Source organism: Typopeltis vanoorti, chromosome 22, assembly GCF_054136105.1.
Source record: "Typopeltis vanoorti isolate ZY-2024b chromosome 22, IOZ_Tvanoo_1.0, whole genome shotgun sequence".
NCBI lineage: Eukaryota > Metazoa > Arthropoda > Arachnida > Uropygi > Thelyphonidae > Typopeltis > Typopeltis vanoorti.
The window spans coordinates 16,843,897-16,865,273 of NC_143570.1; the positions used below are offsets into that span (position 1 = coordinate 16,843,897).

Genomic DNA, 21,377 nt, shown 5'->3' on the forward strand with positions numbered 1-21,377 from the left:
TTTTTTTTCAATGGAAGCAATAGCACCCTTGCTTTTATCTGCCATTTTTAACAATAAAATAACATTCTAGTTATAAACAGTTCATAATTCAGAGTGAAACACCAAAACACAGAGATGTAGCAAGCAATGCCATCATAAACAAACAGTTCAAGAAAAGTGCACATCAGCTGATTCATGGATGTATCATGTCACAAAAGCAGTCATATGAGAGAATACAGCATAAATAATGGGCTGGGTCATAACTGAAAACCATCACATGAGTGAATGCAGCATCATACAAACGGATACTGGTTATAATTGAAAATCGTAGTATAAGCAGATCGTCATCATTAAGTGAAGCCAAGGTATTACTGTATCTGCCTAATTTAGAAACAAACATCTTCTGAAATAATTTTCCAGATTTTATTTTGTTAACTCCTCTTCTGCAATTAATGGCATCAGTACTGTACACATTGAATAGTTTCTAATGAATTTCTCAATGAGCTGATGCTACTGGAAAATCACTGACAATTTGTCCACCTATGGACATCACTTAAGATAGCTATTTTTAAAAATGTGTACTAAATCCAAATTCGATATTTATTTTATAGAAGGAACATTCATATATTTTTCAATAAAAAAACTGCAAACACCACATTTAACACAGAAGGAACTGGACAAATGGAACAGCATGACATAGAACTATGGGTTAAATATTAATAGCAAAAAGATAGAAAGCCCATAGTTTTAAATCATTAAGAAAATGTATAAGTTAACTGTGCTAGACTCATAGGCAGATCTTGAAGAGCAAATGAAACCTACAAATATTCAGAAAGTCTGCTTCTAGTCATGGGAGTTTAGATCAGGAGATATCAAGGAGGATTCAACATCTAGGATTCTCGTTCCCATTAAGAAGCGCAGTTAATTAGAAATGTTAAGTGATGGTTTACCTAATATGAGTGCAAACTTTGTTTGAAAATAAACATATCTTATTTTGTTGGGATTTCTTTTATGATATAATTTCATCTCTTATATACTAATTAAATATAAATCTAAGGCATGTAGTGTTGCTTTCAAAATAGAACACAGATGAGATTAATATACATACTCACACAAACAATTTTTTTATCTGAAGTTCCTGCCACAAAAAGGTGTTGTCGATCTTCATCAGGATTAAATTTGACACAGTATGCAATCTTGCGATTTGTAAATCTAGATATACATTCGCCTAAAGAAAAAGTTAAGAACTTAGTATTAAAATATTAAAAACATTCCTTAAAAAAAAAAAAAGGTTTATCAACTAAAACAAAGAAAGCAAATTCAAAGAGCTTCAACACATAAATAAACACTTTCCATTTGTGAAAATGGAAGTGAAAATGAAAATAAACTTATTCAGCTCCTTCAAGGATCCACTTCCTCCACTGATCCACCCTGGAGTTTACCATATTCAGTGTACTTTGCCTTATATAGGTGAAACTGGATGCACTATTCCTATCAGAAAAAAAAAAAGGAAGATAAATGACACGTTAAATTTAAACTATGGTAAATCTGGCCTTTCTCATCATCCTGAATACTCTACACAGAACTGACTGAAAAGGCACACCTGTTCATTACATCACCAAAACATGGTATGAATGCAAATTTAAAGAGTCCTATGAAATTCTTATCAACCACCCTAATCTTAACAATGATGGTTTAAAAATCCCAGGAATGTGGATGGCCCATATTCTACCCACATAACCTTTTGTTTTAAAAATTCATTTTAAATCAATTATTTAACACTGATGTTAAATTATTGATTAGGCCACCACTATTGCTGTATTAAAAGTATCAATATGAATTTGGTCTGTGATGATGTTACAAATAGGATATAGCTTTGATGCAGGTTTTTTTTTTTCTCCACTAGAGGTTAGACTAGTAGAAGAATGGTTGATCAAATTATTGTCACTGTCACTTTGGCATACTGTTAGAAATATAATATAGCTTGTCTGTGTGTGTGTGTATATATATACAGGGTGTTCGGGATAAATTTGACATATTTATAATTAATTATATTTTTCCGTAAGTTACATGTATTAACACACACTTCTCTTCATTTAAAAGTTTGGACCCTTCTTCATTCATATACAAGATGTCAGAAAGGATGGATAGCTGGAACCCACCTGAATCATAGAAGAGAATAACTTGTATCATGATGATTCGTGCCCGCCATCAAAATAAGGATATTACGACTGCTGCCCAATGCTCCCTGAATACAGTAAAAACAATCAGGCATGAACTAGAGACCTGCAATGGTGACTACGAGGATGTAGCAAGAAGAAAGATCCCTAGCAGACGATCTGATTGCGTTCGTACAGCAGAATTCCTCGCAAATCTGCAGGAACAGGTGTTGAAGAACCCTGGCATTGGAATTCGGGCTTTGTTCGTGGAGTTGCTAACTGTAGTCAAGCCCTGGATAACAAGGGTAGCCAATGGTAGGCCGTATGTATGGCAGCAGGATTCGGCCCCTTGCCACACCTCTGGGAAAAGTCAAAAATGGTTGTCTGAAAATTTCTACGACTTCACCAGTCCAAATGTTTGGCCTCCAAACTCCCCAGACCTTAACCCCATGGATTATTTTGTATGGGGCGCAGTTGAAAAAGACACCAATCGCACTTCCAGTAATACAAAAGCCCAGTTAATGGATAAAATTAAAACAGTTTTTGCGGCCCTTCCCAGGGAGACTGTAGCATCAGCTTGTTCGAGGTTCCGAAGCAGAAATGAAGCTGTGATCGATGCTAATGGTGGTTATTTTGAGTAAATCTTGTTGATAGTATTGTAATTAACTCTGCCTGTAATGTTGTTTTGTCAATTCATTAAATTTAATAGATACAAAGAAGATTTTCTTTTTCCTTACGAAACTGTCAAATTTATCCCGAACACCCTGTATATATATATATTTTTTTTTTATTTTTTTTTTCAGAATTCATTTTTACTCGGTTGGAATATTATGAAAAAGCTTTAATGACTGATACCGAGAGAAAAAAAGATGACATGATATATTTGAAAAGATACTACTAGTTTACTAGTTTTTTTGAATAGATCAACATCTTCAGGTATCACAATCAAAGAAATATAAAGAATTACAGACTTAAAATTGTAATAACAGAACAAGTACAAAAAAGACAGTAGCGTGTTTAAAAACAAAAAGCGAGCTTGAGTTCCAAACAAACATATACTACGCACTGTCGCTAGTGCACCAATACTGAACAGAGGCAACGTGTGTGTCAGAGAATTGAAACTTAGGCTGTTATTGATATGAGAAGAATCTAGAGAAATTTCTCTAGATTCGACAATCTTTCTCTCGAGTTCATCATTTGAGTTCACTTGACTCAAACTTCTAACATCCATATGTGCTATGATGAACTTGAGAGAAAGATTGTCGAATCTAGAGAAATTTCTCTAGATTCTTCTCATATCAATAACAGACTAAGTTTCAATCTCTCTGACGCACACATTGCGTCTGTTCAGTATTGGTGCACTCGCGACAGCACGTAGTATACATTTGTTTGGAACTCAAGCTCGTTTTTTTGTTTCCAAACACGCTACTGTCTTTTTTGTGCTTGTTCTGTTATTACAATTTTAAGTCTCTGTAATTCTTTATATATTTCTTTGATTGTGATACCTGAAGATGTTGATCTATTCAATGAAACTAGTAAACTAGTTTCGTTGAATAGATCAACCATGTCATCTTTTTTTCTCTCGGTATCAGTCATTAAAGCTTTTTCATATATACCCACCTTTACAATGAGTTGCCCTGGTGTTGCACCACCTTTAGACTTGAACTATGTTCAGGTGCAAACTTAACTGTTTGCTTACTTGGGATTAGGAGTAAAATAACCAAGTGTATAAAATTACTTGGTAACCCTAATATATATATATATGTGTGTGTGTGTGCATACTCCAGATGACCTTAATATGAAGGATGAAATGTTGAGAATTAAATTATTATTAACACGGTTGTAGTCCCCATAATTTCATAGAAATTAAAGTTTACACGTGATCACAACTAGGCTACTTGGATATAGAGGCTAGTGACTTCACATTCATTTCCGTAGTTCACTTGGTTATAAAGTAAACTACACCAGGAAAGAAATCATGTTCTGATTTTAATCATTTACCCAAGCAGAGCAAACAAAGTTTGTGTGAAGTATCTTCACAACTAGGCTACTTGTATATAGAGGTTACAAACTTCACATTAAACTGCCTCAGCATTTTGTAATGCACAGTAAACTTACCTTTCAGATTTGTATACGGCCAAGCATTATGGAAAGCAGTAGTAACCCTTCTTTACCCACTTGGGTAAAGGACTAAAAGAAAAATATAAATTTCTTGTCTACTTTAAAGCATTTCATAATATACAATGATTTAATTTTATAACATGCTTTCACATTTCAGAAAACAAATTAATTAGCAATAATAAACTTATCTGACATTTATATTTGCTGTGTTAATTTTGACTTTTAAAAAATCAAAATTTAATTAAACAAAAAAAAGATTATGTACTCTCTCTCTCCCACCCACATTCCTTTCTTTACATAAAAAAATTACTAGAATTTCAAAATATGTGATAAAGAAATCCTAATTTCTCTCTTTATCCTATCACACACACTTCTTGTAAGAAGGAACAGGAAAGGGAAATATACATCTTATTTTTCACATAAAATTGCTACCTGAACTTCTCAAGAATCTTCTGCTATATTTCTGACACTTGCTTTGCATTTTTTTTTGTTTGTTTTTAACACAGACAAATCTGGGATCTCAAATTCTGTTATGATTCAGAAATACTAATGTTCTTAATTTCTGCCTTACTTTTACAAGTTTCATTTGATATGTGCAAAGTATAGACGGAGAGTTGTAGAGTAGGTACCCTCCCTAGCTAGTCTGGTTGGCCGAGAGGTTAGCGTATCTGCTCTCCAGCCAAAAGGCTGGAGCCAAAAGTCATGCCCACGGCGGGTTTCGAATCCTGCCGTGGGCATGGTTGTTTGTGATTGTCTGTGGAAATACTAGTGGTGGTAGTGGGCGGTAGATGGCATTGGTGTAGTTGGTGGATTGAGTGGTTGAGACAGAGAGATGTAGAGCAGGTATCCTCCCTCAATGAGTTTTTGGACTCCCTGGAGGTGTCACGTAAATAATATATTTCCAATGTACATGTATACTTCTTATGGCCTGTAGATAAAACAAAAAATACTTTTCCTTGAATGCCAACTTTTATTCACAGTAGACAACCACTTATTATTATTATTAAGAGAGAGATCTTAAAGGAGTTAGAGACTCATCGAGGGAGGCCAAATACTACCCAAACCAACTGTCATACCTGTTCTTAAATTCATTCATACTACTTGTACACAACATCCAATGGCAAACTATTCCAATCACACATCACTCTGAGATATGAGAGAAAAATCCAACTCTCAACCCCTTCTTAATGATAATTTATTCTCAACTTCTAGACACGTCCTCTTGTTTCCATCTATTAATATTATTAGTAGTAGTATTATTATTATTGTTCCGGGCAACTCCAAGGAGTCGACAGACTCATCGAGGGAGGCCCTAACATCATGTCAAGAACAACTATTCGACATTGACACAGTATCTATCATACCTTGCCTTGAACTCATTCACAGTCACAGCACCCACAACAGACTCTGGAAGCTTATTCCACTCATTTACCACTCTCCAAGTAAATAACCTAGCTCTAACTCCCTTGTCAACCACGCTCTTGCCCAGCTTCCATGCATGGCCCCTAGTCCTCCCACCACCAGTCATATTTTCAAAAAATATCTTCTGGATCAATCTTATAGAAACCCTTCAATAATTTGAATGTCTCAATCATATCACCCCTCCTTCGCCTATCGTCCAATCTCTGCAACCCACAAATCTTCAACCTATTCTCATAAGGTTCATTCCACAGACCTTCCTATCATCTTGGTCACTCGTTTCTGGATCCTCTCCACTTCCTCCCCGTCACGAAGAAACCCTGGTGCCCATAACTGGGCACAGTAGTCCAGATGGGGTCTTATCAAGGCTCGATACAGAGGAACAACAACTTGTCTCTGCATGTAAAAGTATTTTTCAGAAGCCAAGTGATTTGATGAGCTGATTTAGTCACTTTTGCAATGTGCCCCCTAAACTTCAATTCCCTATCCACCAACACTCCCAAATCCCTGGCCTCATCAATCTCCTGGAGTACGGTTCCACCAATGCGATATACTGCTGCTATTCTTTTCACCTCAAAGTGCATAACCTTACACTTTGCCACATTAAATTGACATCCATTTTTCTTAGCCCAGTCCTCCAAACTATCCACATCCTGTAAAATTTTGACATCTTGTGCACTCACAATTGCTCTACTCAACTTTGCATCATCAGCAAACAAAAATTTCCTCTAGCTGGTGACTAGATTTGAACCACCAAATCCTTTCTTCGTGCGGTCCAGCACCGTAGAGAGCAAACGCCACTTCTACTGAGCTAAATTAATTAATATCCTTTATGGCCCTTTCAGAAGTTTGTAAGTCTCAACAAATCATCATTTTTCCTGTTTACTAGTGTCTACAGATTCTCAATCTGTCTTCATAATTAGTATTCCACAATCCTGATATCATTTTTAACACTCTCCTTTGCTCTCTCTCTCTCTCCCTAATCTTCATCCCATGTGAGAACTGGATAGAAGTCAGTGTTTAAGGCACTAGCCATAGAAGGTTTTGAAGTTTCAGTCATCTGAGCACTATAAACTTTTGTGAATGACAGGAAGAATGGAGTTATTGTCATGAGCAAAGCTATGAATAGGACTAGATGCTACTGATGAAAGATCATTGATCTTTCTTTTTTTTTTTTTTTTCCACTTATCCTGAAGATGACAAATGTGTGTAAAGAAAGTGAGCTTTCTAGCAAAGATGAGTCCCAGAAAGTTAACTTCCAGAACTACGGGGATACTAACCTTTCCCATTCTTAAATCAGGATCAGGGTGAAGAGTGTGTTTTCGACACAAGTGTACACAGATAGTTTTTTCAGCAGATAACCTGCACCCATGACAATGAGACCATGAAAAGACATAATTGATTGCTTGTTGAAGTTGTCTTTCAATGACCTGCATATTACAGGAGTGACAGTAAATTGTGAAGTCATTGACATAAAGACAGTTGCATACTGTGAGGGGAAGCTGTTCAGTAACTGAGTTCACTTTAATAGCAAAGAGGGTAACACTTAAGACAGAGCATTGCGGAACCTCCTCTTCTTGATGATATGGTCAGACTTGGAACACGCATCTGGATAGAAAGTTTTAAATCATAACAGGAAAGTATCCGCCACCCCGCCAATATTAAACAGGTCCTTTAATATACCATATCTCCAGGGTATGTCATAGCCTTTTTCCATGTCAAAGAACACTGAAACCACATGTTCTCATTTCAGAAAAGCATCTCTTACACATGTTCATAAATGGACCAAATGGTTCAAAGTTGGTGTCTATGAAAGCCACACTGTGTGTTGGAATAAAGTTTGTTGCCTTCTAAGTACCAGGGAAGCTTTACATATACCATTTTTTTTTCAAGGTCTTGCAAAGACAGCTAGTCAAAGCAATGGGATGATAATTGTTAGCTTGGGCTAGATTTTTGCATGGCTTTGGGATATCAATGACAATCGACTAATGCCAAAAGTCTGGAAACTCTTCCTCTGTAAATATTCTGTTGTATAGTAAGAGAAGGAGATCCACAGAAGATGATGGGAGATGTTTTATCATCTCATAATGGATGTCATCAGGGCTGATTCTGCTGGGATGAGAGAGCAAAAGGACTCTTGAGTTCCTTTTCAACAAATGGCTGATTGCATGGCTATATGCCCTTGGTATAGTCCGACCACAGAATGGAGAACTCTTGTTGGAAGACTGCCATGAAGAGTTAATTCATATTGAAGGGAAGAAAGAAATAAGGTGATGAACGAATTGGTCAACAACACGCGAAATCACATGCTTTATAGGTAAAATTTTCCAACTGTTATCCAAGCAAAATAGTTACCACTTTAAAAATTACAATGATCATAAAAGAGAAGTTAATTTTCCAATGTGAATGTGTAATAATAAACAACTCATCCCACAATATGGATTGATTATCCTATTATTGGAATGGATTCTCCTTCTGTTGACATGTGCAGAAGTGTCAAAGGTCTCGTATCTGTGGGCATACTATCTTCTTCTTCAACCTTCTGGTTCTGTCCACTGCTGGAAGAAGGTCTCCCCCATGATTGATTCTCCTTCTGTTGACATGTGCAGAAGTGTCAAAGGTCTCGTATCTGTGGGCATACTATCTTCTTCTTCTTCAACCTTCTGGTTCTGTCCACTGCTGAACGAAGGTCTCCCCCATGATTTTCCAGACCACTCGGTTTTCTGCTTCTTCCATCCATCTCACCCCTGTAATTTGTTCCAGTTCATCTCTCCACCTTCTTCTCGGTCTTCCTCTTTGTCTTGCTCCATCCATTGGTCTCCACTCTGTTGTTTTTCTAGTCCATCTCCCGTCACTGCATCTGCGTCAGGCGTACTATACAGAAGCTTAATCGTTGTTTCTCTTGCTGCTCTTTCAATATTAAAAAAATTCAGGAGGATATGAAGTTGTTGCTGAAATTCTGGCAAAGTTTTCATCCAAAGTGTCTGCAATAGCTTTGGCCTCAGCAATAATATAGATAACTGGTGTGCTTTGTATCTACCTTTCATCTTCCAGATTTTATCCCAGACAGTTTCTGCACTGGTTGTTTGATTAATTGTTGATGTAAATGGAATCCAGGATTGTTTTTTTTTTGGCTGTGATATCTCACATGATGTGCTTTGGCCCGAGCACGTTTAAATGCTATGAGTTTGTTGTGGTAGTGTATCTATGAAATATACCCCATACCCTATCTTGATCTTTTTTGGCTGCTTGTCACTCTGGGTTCCATCAAGGCTTTGGACAGAGTAGAAATTGGGACTGTTTTTGGAACTGCTGCTGTTGCTGCATGGACAATACAATCTGTTACATGCTTTACTGCTTCATTAATAGGTGGTTGGCTGACTGCCTTGGTATTAAATTTAAAAAGATGGGAAAACGTATTCCAGTATTCCAGGTCCATTTTCCACATAGGCATGTGGGTAGGAGGATAGTATTCCTGTGAAGACATATTACTGATAAGAGAAAAATATGATCCCTTCCATATATGTTTTCATCTACAGCCCATGCAAGCAGTGGAAGATGGAATAGGAGCATAATGTAAGATCGACTGGAATAAGATTGGGTAGGCAAGTAGAAGAATGTATTTGCTCTGTTATTAAGGGAGAGGTCATGGTTGTTGAGCATTCACTCAATAATATGACTTTGTCTATTCATGTTAGCACTACACCACAGAGTGTTATATCCATTAAAGTCACCCATTAGGAGTATGAGCTGAGGAAATTGCATTATGAGATTATCGAGTTCCATTTCATTTAGTTCAGAACCTGGGGATAAATATACAAGGATGTGCTGAAAAGTTGTGATATTCACCATGAAGGAAATAAGATAGAACCATGTAACTTACATATTATTCTATGTATTCCCCATAAGGTGTTATACACTCATTACAATACTGCTGCATCATTCGCAATCCTCTCAGACAAGTCTTTCCCTTGTTGCACAAATCAGTTCTCAGCTGCAGATATGACTTCATAATATGTGGTAAATTTTGTTCCTTTCAAATGTTTCTTTAAATATAGGATATGATAGTCAGATGGAGCCAGGTTTGGCAAATAGGGTGGGTGAGGCAGACAATAAAAGCCCAAGTTGTGTATTGTCCGTTGGGCTTCATGAGCAGTGTGGGCAGGTGCGTTGTCCTGCAAAAGCAACATGCCTCTTTATGGCATTTTTCCTTTAGTATCTCCTTCAATTCCTTCAGAGCTGTAGAATACTGCTACTATAACAGTTTCAAATTTTTTTGAGGTACTTTGTAAGGATTACACCACCCATATCCCAAGAAACAACAGCAAGAACCTTAGTACTTACTTTTGGGTTCGGAATTTCTTTAGCCGTGGAAAATCTTTGTGTCTCCACTCCATTGACTGTTGTTTGGTCTCTGAGTCATAGTGATGAAGCCTCAACAGTCACAGTACAAGCCAAAAAATTTATACTTGATTTCTCAAAATCCCTTGAGTCATTTTGAAACTCTTTTGATCAGCATTCAAACATTTGGTGACCCACTTTGCTGAGATCTTCTGAATGTCCAAATGATTGTGGATAATGATCCCAACTTATTCCTTGGATATCCTCAGAGTCTTTGCAATGTTTTTGGCTGGTATTCATCTATCATCAAGGATCATGGCATGCACTGCATTGATGTTTTCAGATGTGATTGCTGTGGAAGGACTTCCTGACCTGGAAGGTCTGGAAGTCCTTCCACAGACATCCTGAGACAACAGATGCCCCCCCCAGGGGGGGGGGCATCTGTTGTCTCAGGATGCCCAGTTTTAAACTTTGCCACACATCACATCTGGCAAACTGTTGGATATGCCGGTGCACAGTCCACTAAAGTCTCATACAAAGTTATGGACTTTTCTTGCAGCATGAAAAACTTGATGATGGTCCACACCTCTGTCTTTGAATTTCTTCAAAACCTCTAACATCTCTTCTTATAAGTTTCAGTAAGGAAATACCGTGAGTAGACATATTACTTACTATTATAATAACAGAATTAACTCATGTAAAATATTCTTTATTAGTAGAATTTTCGCCTGAGTATCACAGGCATCGTCAGTTCAGTACAAGTACAAAGGCTAGATAAACAATAACTGTTGAAAGTTTATTTATCACTTGGTTAGACTATAATAAATTTAGTTTAATCCTTTATCCAAGTGTGAGCAAACACAGTTTGCACCTGAAAGTATCTTCAGGACTGGGGTAAGGTGGTACAACACCAGGCAACTCGTTGCAAAGGTGGAGCAAGCTAACATCGGTCCTGTCTCAGTATCTCCCATAATGCAAAACACATCTCCTTGCGGATATGTATAATGTTATGCATTAAGGGAAGGGCCACTACCCAGACTAGTTTCGACTTTTATTGAGGTCTCTTCAGTGGGAGCCAGGCTCAAGTGGAGATACCAGGCAGAAGCATTAGCAAGGTCATCTCTACCTATAGGAGTTGCCAAACAGTGCGCCACCTTTTTATTAAATTACTCTGATTTAGAGAAAGATGTTGAAAGTGTATTTTTCACTTGGTTAGACTATAATAAATTTAGTTTAATCCTTTATCCAAGTGTGAGCAAACAAAGTTTGCGCCTGAAAGTATCTTCAGGACTGGGGTAAAGTGGTACAACACCGAAGAGACCTCGATAAAGGTCGAAACTAGTCTGGGTAGTAGCCCTTCCCTTAATGCATAACATTATACATATCTGCAAGGAGATGTGTTTTGCATTATGGAGATACTGAGACAGGAGTGATGTTAGCTTGCTCCACCTTTGCAACGAGTTGCCCGGTGTTGTACCACCTTACCACCTTTGAATTCTCTCAAAAATAAATGCACTTCATCCAAGGATCCAGTTCACCCTAGAAGTAGACGTAAATAAGCAGTTAGCCTTTCTAGACCTCTTAATTCTTTGCCAACCAGATGGTAACCTTACAATTCACAGTCTATAGGAAGGAGACTCATACAGGCCAGTATATCCATGCTGAATCACATCATCATCCCAGTAAAAAGGCAGGTACTATAAAAACACTGGTTCATAGAACCCACTCCTTTTGTTCTTCAGAAGAACTATTACAAAAAGAATTACAATATATTAATTCCTCCTTCTTATCCAATGGTTATAAGAATTCCTTCATAAAAAGAGCTTTAAGTAGTCGTGCTTCAGCATCCTCTTCAAATACAAAAGAAACAAAGCATATACCTATCCCCTATGTGCAAGGCGTTAGCAAATGCATAGCTAAAGTGTTAAAACCACTAAATATTTGTGTTGCCTTTCGACCCATCAGAAAAAATCTCTACATTCCTCATGTCTCTAAAGGACAAGCTCCCACATCTCAGCTATCCAGGCATCTACCAGATTCCCTGCTCTTGTGTGTTATCATATTTCGGACAAACAGGAAGATCTGCTCTGATCCGGTTAGAAGAACACAAGTCGTATATTCAGTACTTTGAACCTGAACAGTCTGGACTTGCAAAGCACGCCATCAACACTAGACATAGAATTCATTGGAAAAAGACAAAAGTCATTCACAAAAATCAGTTCCTCATGGAACGGCTTTACAAAGAAACATGTGAAACATTACTTCACTCCCCTAACCTAAACAGATCCGATGGTTTACGTCTTTCCCCCTCGTGGGAGATAGTATTCTATAAATCAGCAAATCTCGCCTAACTTTTGTAATTGTATACACATATATATAAAAAATTTTATTTATTTTATTTTTTGGAAATAAATTTAGGAAATTTAACCTTAGCTACTTAGGTGGTGCAGTATTAAGCTGAACATAATGGAATAGAGTATGGTTGTCCATGAGAATACCTACTCCACTGTGTGCAAGAAATTTCCAGTTCTCTCCTTGCACACAAGAGTGATATTCCTGATGGTAGGATCCTCAGTGGGTTTTAAATAAGTTTTCTGCAGACAGAAACAAAAAGGTTTGCGTTTCTGCAGCAGGTGCTTGATATCATCGATATATAGACTGACAAAACCCACGACAGTTCCATTGTAAAAATTTTCCTATTTGTCTGGTTTCCAAGAGGTTGCAAACTTGCCCTTATCAGGTTTATATTTCTCATTAGATTTTGAGAAGCATGGATGACCAGTGTCCATCTTTTCCTCTGGAAAAATGTTCAATACATCATTGGATGTGTCAGTTTGGTTGATAGTAGAAGTGTCAGGATCACTTGGTAAGTTCAAGTTGCTTTCAATGGATACTGAAATATCCATTTTTTCTGTGGAAAAGTGTCTGGTGGTTTGTCTTATAAGTGATAATCTCACCATAATTTTTTTCACAAGCAGGTTCTCATTGAATGGAATCATTTTTGAAGGAGGGAAGTGTACATCTTGCAATTGACACACTCAACAGAGAAACAATCATGATCTGATCATAAAGTTCAGATATGATGGAATAGATATGCAAGTCTGAGTTGCTGTTGGCATTTTCTTTACTGTTACCATCTCAGCATAAGAGAATCTCAAAGCAACTGTGGTGGTATCTAACTTTATTCTTGCATCCTGATGTGTTCTGTTCTGTTCTTATTTTTTGTATTTCTTTCTCATCTTTTCAACTTCTGACATGCATGGAAGTATGCTGGGTGATCTCCCTGACAGTTTACACATTTAGCTTTCTTGGCACAGCAAGACTGGTTATCATGCTCTTTACTGTCATATCAGGCATAGGTGGCAGAGTCACAAAAGGAAGTTTGGGCATGTCAGTATTTCTGGCATTTGAAACATCTTAGTGTACACTCAAACAGGACACTGACATATCCTGCTTTAACAGATGTTGGATGCTTAGGAATATCAAATTAATGATGATATTTTTGGTTGGAACCAGGTGACCATCCCTATGGATCACGATACACCTCATACCTTGATGTTGTTCTGAGTAGTTTTTCAGAAAGTTGTTGACACGATGTTCCTACAAGGACACTGCCAGAACGTAGTTTCTTTACTGTTTTGCAAGACCCTGCCAACCCTTCTATACCTTTTTGAATGAAGAAGGGTGACATTTTCCCTATTGGATTTTCACCTGTAGTATGCATGATTAGAAAAACTGGTGCATTTATAGTATCACATCTTTTGTTTCTTGCTCCTTTTGTCAAAATGCATATCAATGGTATCGATTCTTGGTTGAGGACACCCCCCCCCCCCGAAATGACTGAGGATGAAAATTTCATGCTAGAATGGTTTTTGGTTCTGTGCCAGAGTCCTCCACCCACCACGAAGCCACACATGGAAACACTCTCTGGCAAGCAATGACTATGCTTGGGAGTGGAACACCAGGGTTACTCTGGTGTTCCACTCCCAAGTTTGGCCCTGTCCCTGGATTATGAGGAAGCAGACTTACTGCAACACCTTTGACCTTTGCAGACGAGCCCACTAGCCAAATGATCCTGGCTGGGCCATCCAGGACCACCCATCTTGTTGAAGCAGAGGCCAAAGTAGTACAAGAATACCAGGATCCCTCCCCCCCTTTCCAGATGTCTTTGGGTTGCACTGCATAGCAAACACAGATAGGATAATAAAAAAGACTCAGGAGAAGTGGAGCAAAAGAATACATGAAGAAAAGTAAAGAAAAAGAAGAAGAATGAAAAGGGCCATTACCATTACTGGGAGATAGTCTCTACCATGAACAGGTCCCTCACATGAAGGGGACAGAGAAGAAGCTTGCAACCCACCCATTCAAAAAGGGTAGGATGGAGATCATGAGGTGGCAACTTAGAAAAATGGTTATGATGCCACTCAATCAAATACCTTGCAAATGTACACTGATCACATGAAATTCTCCAAAGCTTTCTACGGGCTCTTTGCAAAAGGTGGGTAAAGTTGGCGAGGATATCTGCTGTAGAATGAAAATGGCAGAATCCATATTAATGACCACTAATTAATTGACGAGTCTCTAGGTAGTGAAGAAGCTGGTTATTGATGACCACTGTCACTTTTGCAAGTATTGAGGCAATAGACAACAGTTTGACTGACTTTTATCTCCCATTTTAGGATGTTTGGATAAAAGCTTACTTCAATGCTGTTGGATAGATGCCAGATAGTATGACAGCATGTAAAGGTGATGAAGGATGGATGAGAAAGTTCTGGAGCAGAAAAGCTGCTCTTAGTACAACTGGAGGGTACCATCTTGGCAGGGGATTTATTATTATAATAGATATTTGAGTATTTCTCTAATACCCTTCTGGCATCAGAGAAGGTACACTGAGAGTGGGTCTGTGGAATACATTTGCCTTAGTCATTGAAACAAGAAGAAACTGAATGACCAAGTTGAAAGAGAAGAATGATGCCAACAGGGCTGTCTTATTTTCAGGAGATATTACAACTGTTCCATTAGGATGAGAGAGAAAAACAGAGCGGAATGGAAACAGTAGGAGACAGATTAGCCTTGACAAGGGATCAGAAGGCTTGAATGGCATTTAATCAAAGGAAAGCTCAGTGCATTTTGCTTTTAAGAAGTCTGCTTTAGATTTTTTATTTCCAGTTGTTATAGGCTTGTGGATTGAAAAAAAAAAAAAAGTGGAGTTTTCTGCTGACATCCTTTTATCATCCACATTTAGCTAACCCAAACCTCATCTGAAATTTCTCTGGTTCTTGAAAAGTATGAAGATTGGCTTTTTCAAACAACTGGCTTGTATCTCACTATGCTGTAGTAATCCTAAAACAGTTATGTTGTATATGATTTGGTCATTTATTAAGTTGGATTTTCTGACTATTAAGCCATACTATACACACATACCTGAATATATATTTTAAATCAATAATATTATATATATGTTAAAGATACCAAGAAATTTTAAAAACTTGGTTTTAATCCTTTTTTCCCAAGTAAGCAAACAAGTGAGAAAACCAAATTTATAAAATTTCTTGGTATCTTTAACATATAGTACACATAAGGTAAAAAAACTTTCTACATATGTCATCATCAATTTGTAACCTGAATATCCCTTGATATGTATCCTCAAAGGATATTCAGGTTACAATGGCAGCACTACATGATTAAGTTTATATTAATATTAATCTCCTATCAACAATTTTCCTCCAAATCAATCTACTGTGACCACTACAACTATGTCTGGTGAAATGGCTGAGAGAAGGGAACTGGGAGTTTGAAAGAGGCATTGTGATAGGATACTACATTGAAGGCCTATCTGTTTGGCAAATTGCTGAAATGATTGGGCCATCCCAGGTTAACAATCAGTGATACCACACTTTATTTATTTATTCTTATGGCAAAAGGAATACAGAACAGCTACAGGTCAATGTCCAGTCTGAATCCAAGGCCTCATCTGTCACCTTGTGGATATCCTGTAGGCCGCCATCGTGAAATTGGCACCTTGAGTAATTGTCTGAGCCACAGGAGAACAATCACAATAAGGGTGATCTAACAGCCTCCATTTATGTAGTAGGTAGCCACATCTGCCCTGGTTAGTTCTGATCCTGTTGATTGATGACCAAATTTTCCTAGGAAGAGAATCAGGCTGCAGAGCACAGGGATCTTCTACCAGGAAGCCGTTTGTTGGGAGAGATTGTTGGACCAGTATTCTTTCATGTCAGGTGTTGATGGCAGGGCAGCTGAAGAGAATTCATCCATGGACCAGAAAGGCTTTCTAGATTTTAGGTGAAGACTAGGTGGATTTATGAGAGGAGTCTGGTGCAGGGGCAGGAGTGAGTTGCTCATTGCTTTAATAAATTCTTTAATCGAGGCTTGTCTTCTTCGTATGTTTGGTGGAGCAATATTAGATAGGGTAGGCAGCTAGGAGAGAGAGGGGGGGGGGTGCTTCTCACTGTCCCACTAATTGTGCACATGGTAGAGTTTAGTTGGGTGTCTATAATGTTATTGTGTGCACTTCTTTCCCAGACAAGGAAAAGAAGCACAGATTCTCTGCTGCAGAGAATGCAAGGGCTAGTGCAGACAACCTTAGAACTTCTGCACCACAACCCCAGTTGTTCCAGCAAGCCTTGAAATGATATTGTTTCTTGTTTTAATTTTGTTGGATAGGTTGGTGATATGCCTTTTATAGGTTAGGCTTCTGTCCAGGCTCACTCCAAGGTATTTCGGGTGAGGTTCGTGTTCTACCATTTTTCCACAGAAAGAAAGGTTGAGGTGTCAGTTTGCCTCTGCATTGTTCAGGTGAAATACTGTGGAAACAGTTTTTGTTGGATTTGGCTTCAAGTACTACTGCTTGATGTACTCTTCCAGGATGTTCAGGTCTGTGTTCAAGGTTGATTCCAGGCAAAGGAGGTAGATTGATGTAGGATCGCTAGGTCATCAGCATACATATACTTCATTGAGCTGGTATGTGGTAAGTCGTGCATGTAGATGTTAAAGAGTAAAGGAGATAACATAGAGCCCTGTGGGAGATCGCTGTGTCATAAGCTGATGTTAGGTCAACGAAAGTGGCTCAGGATTAAAGTTTTTCTGGAAGTCTGCTTCAATCTGTGCTGTCAGGGCCAGGATCTGGTCACAGCAATTTCTTTCCGGCCTGAAGCCAGCTTGTTCAATCGGGAGTGCTCTTTCGATGAGTGGTGAAATTCCTTTAAGGAGAATTCTTTCAAAGAGCTTAAAGGTGGAGCAAAGCAAAGAGATAGGTCGTAGATTTTTGACATCATTTGGATCTTTCCCTGGTTTGGGAACGGCAATTATTTTGGCTTCCTGCCACAGATTTGGTAGTTTTCCAGTCATTATAATTTTTGAGAAAAGGGCGGCCAGCCATGTTTGGCCTTGTTGACTGAGATGTTTTAGTAACTCGGGGAGGATACCATCCACTCCTGCAGCCTTGCCATTCTTGGTGAGTTTTAAGGCTACCTGTACCTCTTCCCGAGATACTGGGTGTACAAGTTCAGGAAGCTCGAGGGCCCGTCTTCAGGATTTGTCAGATGGAAGATTGCACAGTAATTTTCCTGATAGAGCAGGGACATATCTTGGAGGTTTTCAATAAATGATTAGCCATTTGATCAGGAGTTATCTCTGTTGTTTTGTGTGTTGTTGGTTCTGCCCCACCTAATTTTCTCAGAAGTGACCAACTTTTCTGGCTAGATGTGGTGAAATCGAGTTCATGGATGATTGAGATCCATCTTTCCTTTCTGTTTTTATCCAGCATTGCTATGAGCTCCTTAGCAACAGTTAGGTCTTCATTCTCTTCATATTTGGCTAAAAGTTCCTCAGTTTCTCTACTTCAGCATGGGATGTATTGTTACCACACTGAGATGTAAGCGCAGGGAGTAACTGCAAGTGCTACCCACACCACACTCACCAAATGTGACCAAGGATGGTAGAAAGGATAATATGTTAAAACCACCATTCACTGTCCGACATGTTGAATGCAGAGTTCCAGGCATTGACTGGAAAACATTAATATCTGCACTAAAACATTCAGAAATGAGGCTTGCAACATGGATTTCTCTGGTAGGACTGTAATATGCAAGTCCCACACCCCAAACCAGCATGCAGCATCATCTTCAGTGGAGCAAAGAGTGCACCTCCCCTGCAACAGTCCAGGATCTATTACATGCCTACAGGAAGAATGGTCCAAAATTCCCATTGATCACTATCATATGCTTGTGGAATGTATATACTCCATAGGATTGCTGCAGTCACTGGTGAAAAAAGGTCCTACATCTTATTTACGTGGACACTGTGGCTGTTTGTTCCTCACACTATGGTGTCCATTGACTTCTTTCCAAGCTGTGTGTGTGTGTGTGTGTGGAGAGAGAGAGAGATTAATCTACTGTTTATCTGATTTCAAAATAACAACCCTTCAATTAACCAACCACTGCATGTCAACTGACTTTTGGTACAGCACCATGTAATTGTTCATTTTTTATTTTTACTTATTTTAAATTATGTATGAATTTAAATGGAAAAAATTCATTTCCATTTATAAATAGAGATCAAACATGCATAAATGATAATTTAGCTAGACTCAGTTCACCTTTTTCCGTATCCCAGAGTTTGACATATCTGTCATAACCAGCAGAAAGAAACTGGTCACCCACATTGTTGAAACAAATATCTCTCAAAGCTTGTCTGTGACCTATGTAAGTCCTGATACATCTTCGCTCCTTATATACTTCCCATAACTAAATAACAACAACAAAAGGGCACAAGACTTAAAAATTTAGTAGTAATCAGTAAAAAGATTATGTATGAATAAACAATACTATATTTCTCTAATATTTTGTCAATTCTCTATTTCAAATATAAAATATATTTTTAATTCACAATAAATTTAAAAAAAAAAAAAAAAACTACAAACGAAATGTAATACAGTAGATCCCCACTTCATGTCAGCTCACTTTATGACTATTTTACAACTAGTATAAATTCTATTACAATTATATGAAATGCCAGGCCACAGAAGTGAGGCGAGCAGGATGTGTATCCTTCTACAGTAGGTTGCTGACAGCCTAAGTGACAGCCTGCTAATAAAGGAATTCACATTATTTTATCCAATATACAGTATAAGTTCTCCATCAAGATATTGTATAAGATTTGCATTAAAAAGTCATTTCACACAATCACTTCACAGTTGCAGAGGGAACTTACAATACAGCATGCAGTTGCATGGAATAGTTGTAATTTACCTTACTATTCATTTATTATCAGTTTAATTTAAAAGTGTTTACAGTTCAGTGCATATTTATGTCCCTATAAACATCTGGAAAGAAGAAAACTGAAATTCAGATTACAAAATTCAGTATGAAGAATCTACTCATATTGTACCCATAAGTTTACATCACAAAGACTTATGGCTTTGAAAAAAAAAAAAAAAAACTGACTAGTTAAGAAACATGGAAAGCAATGATCCATATTTTGAACAGAGAGTCAAAGATCTTAAGTCAAAATGCCTTATGCTACAGGGAAATTCACAATATTCAGAAGAAATTACATATCGATTTTTTTTTTCATATTTAAAGAAGCATCCTAATGTAACACAATCGACAGGACAAAAGGAACAGTGTTATAATGAGACAGTGAATTTTCTTTAGCACATCATTGATGCTAGAGTCTCGGCTGAAATTTGATGAGAGTTCTGTGCATATCACACACACACGTACGTGCATACATATATTGTTAATTAATATATATATATACACACACACACACACACACACATATATTGTTAATATATATATATATATATATATACACACATATATTGTTAATTAATAGGCATGTTTATGTTTTCTAAAATGCAAACTGCCAATCAAATTCAGTCTATTATATAGTAAAACCTGTGGAATATTCATAACTTAAACATACACGTGACCACAGTACTTAAACTATTTAATAAGTAATATTTCTTCCTAAGTATCTTAGGATATCGTCAGTACAGTAATTTCAAATAATACTAGGAATAACATACAGTTAGGGAGCATGCTTACAATGGAATCCCACTATGCGTGCAGTAGCGTGATATAGAATTGAATTAAAATATATCTGATAAAAAATAAATAAGATTAAATTAAAATAAAATAACATACATAAATTTATGTTACACAATTAAGGATGACAATTTCCCAAACTTTAAGGATAGTAAGAAATCAAATTCAGGTGGCTAGAATGATTTAATTTAAAATTAGTATTAGATCTAGATTCTACCATCTGTTGAGCCATTTCAATTTTTCTTCAAATCGAACATATTTAATGACAAAATTTAGAGAAAGATTCAAAATGTTGGAAAGTAACAACTATGGTGTGGATAGCTAGAATGTAATGAAATCTGTATATTTGCACAGTCATCTAAACTTTACTTTCGTTCAGATCATAGTTAATAACAAAATTCTTTTGTTCACAGGAATTTCTTATGCTCTAGAATAACCTCCTTTTATGTTTGGGTTTCATTCTCTTCTTCTTATTATTGTGCTATCTTCTATCGAAGGTCAGCGACCATCTTGGCGAACAAACTGAGCTCTTGTGCTAATCTGAGCAGTTGTGCACTGCTCTTTCCTGTCCACGTCTTGATGTTGTCAAACCATGATATTCTTTTTTTTCCTCTAGTTCCTTTGCCATCAATTCTTCCTACCAAAATAGTTTGCAGAAGTTGGTATTTGCTGTTTCTCATGATGTGGCCAAGATATGTTTTTCGTTTCTTGATTATTTGTACAAGATGTTTAGCTTTGCCAATGGATTTTAAGACATCTTCATTGGTAATTTTTTCTGTCCATGATATCTTTAGCATTCTTCTGTATAGCCACATCTCAAAGGCTTCGATTTTCTTGATGGTTGTCACCTTCAATGTCCATGTTTCAACTCCATAGAGCAGAATAGACCACACGTAGCATTTCAGCATTCGGCATCTGACTTCCGTGTTTAGGTCTTTATTGCAGAATAGTGTTCTCATTTTCATGAAGGACTGCCGTGCAACTTCAATCCTTGTCTTTATATCTATTTCTGGAATCTGAAGAAAATGGTGATGATTACATCATCATCATTATTACCATTATTTATCTTGTAGTGCTACAAAATTGCCACCTCCTTCTTCTTCCAAATTTCATGCTTGATATGCTTCATCCATTTTATACCCTTAACCTATTTCATTCTCTAGTTGTTTCAATTATGAAACAACCAGAATGGTAGATATCTCAGGTTTGCCTATAACAATGATTGATATCTATTTCTATGTCCTTTTTAACCTTAATGTCAAAGAAAAGCATTTCATGATATTCT

The 21,377-nt window shown here is 37.4% G+C and overlaps 1 protein-coding gene across 1 annotated transcript in view; it reads right to left on the reverse strand.

Annotated features, from left to right (window-relative positions):
• The window catches only part of LOC150094187 (pre-mRNA-processing factor 17), a 181,293-nt gene that overhangs the window by 62,470 nt on the left and 97,446 nt on the right, over positions 1-21,377 (reverse strand). Inside the window, exons 8-9 of the mRNA XM_090412418.1 lie at positions 18,640-18,787; positions 1,092-1,207 (exon numbers count right to left, since the gene is read on the reverse strand). Coding sequence (XP_090268544.1) covers positions 1,092-1,207; positions 18,640-18,787 — 264 coding nt within the window. The remainder of the gene's footprint in view (positions 1-1,091; positions 1,208-18,639; positions 18,788-21,377) is intronic.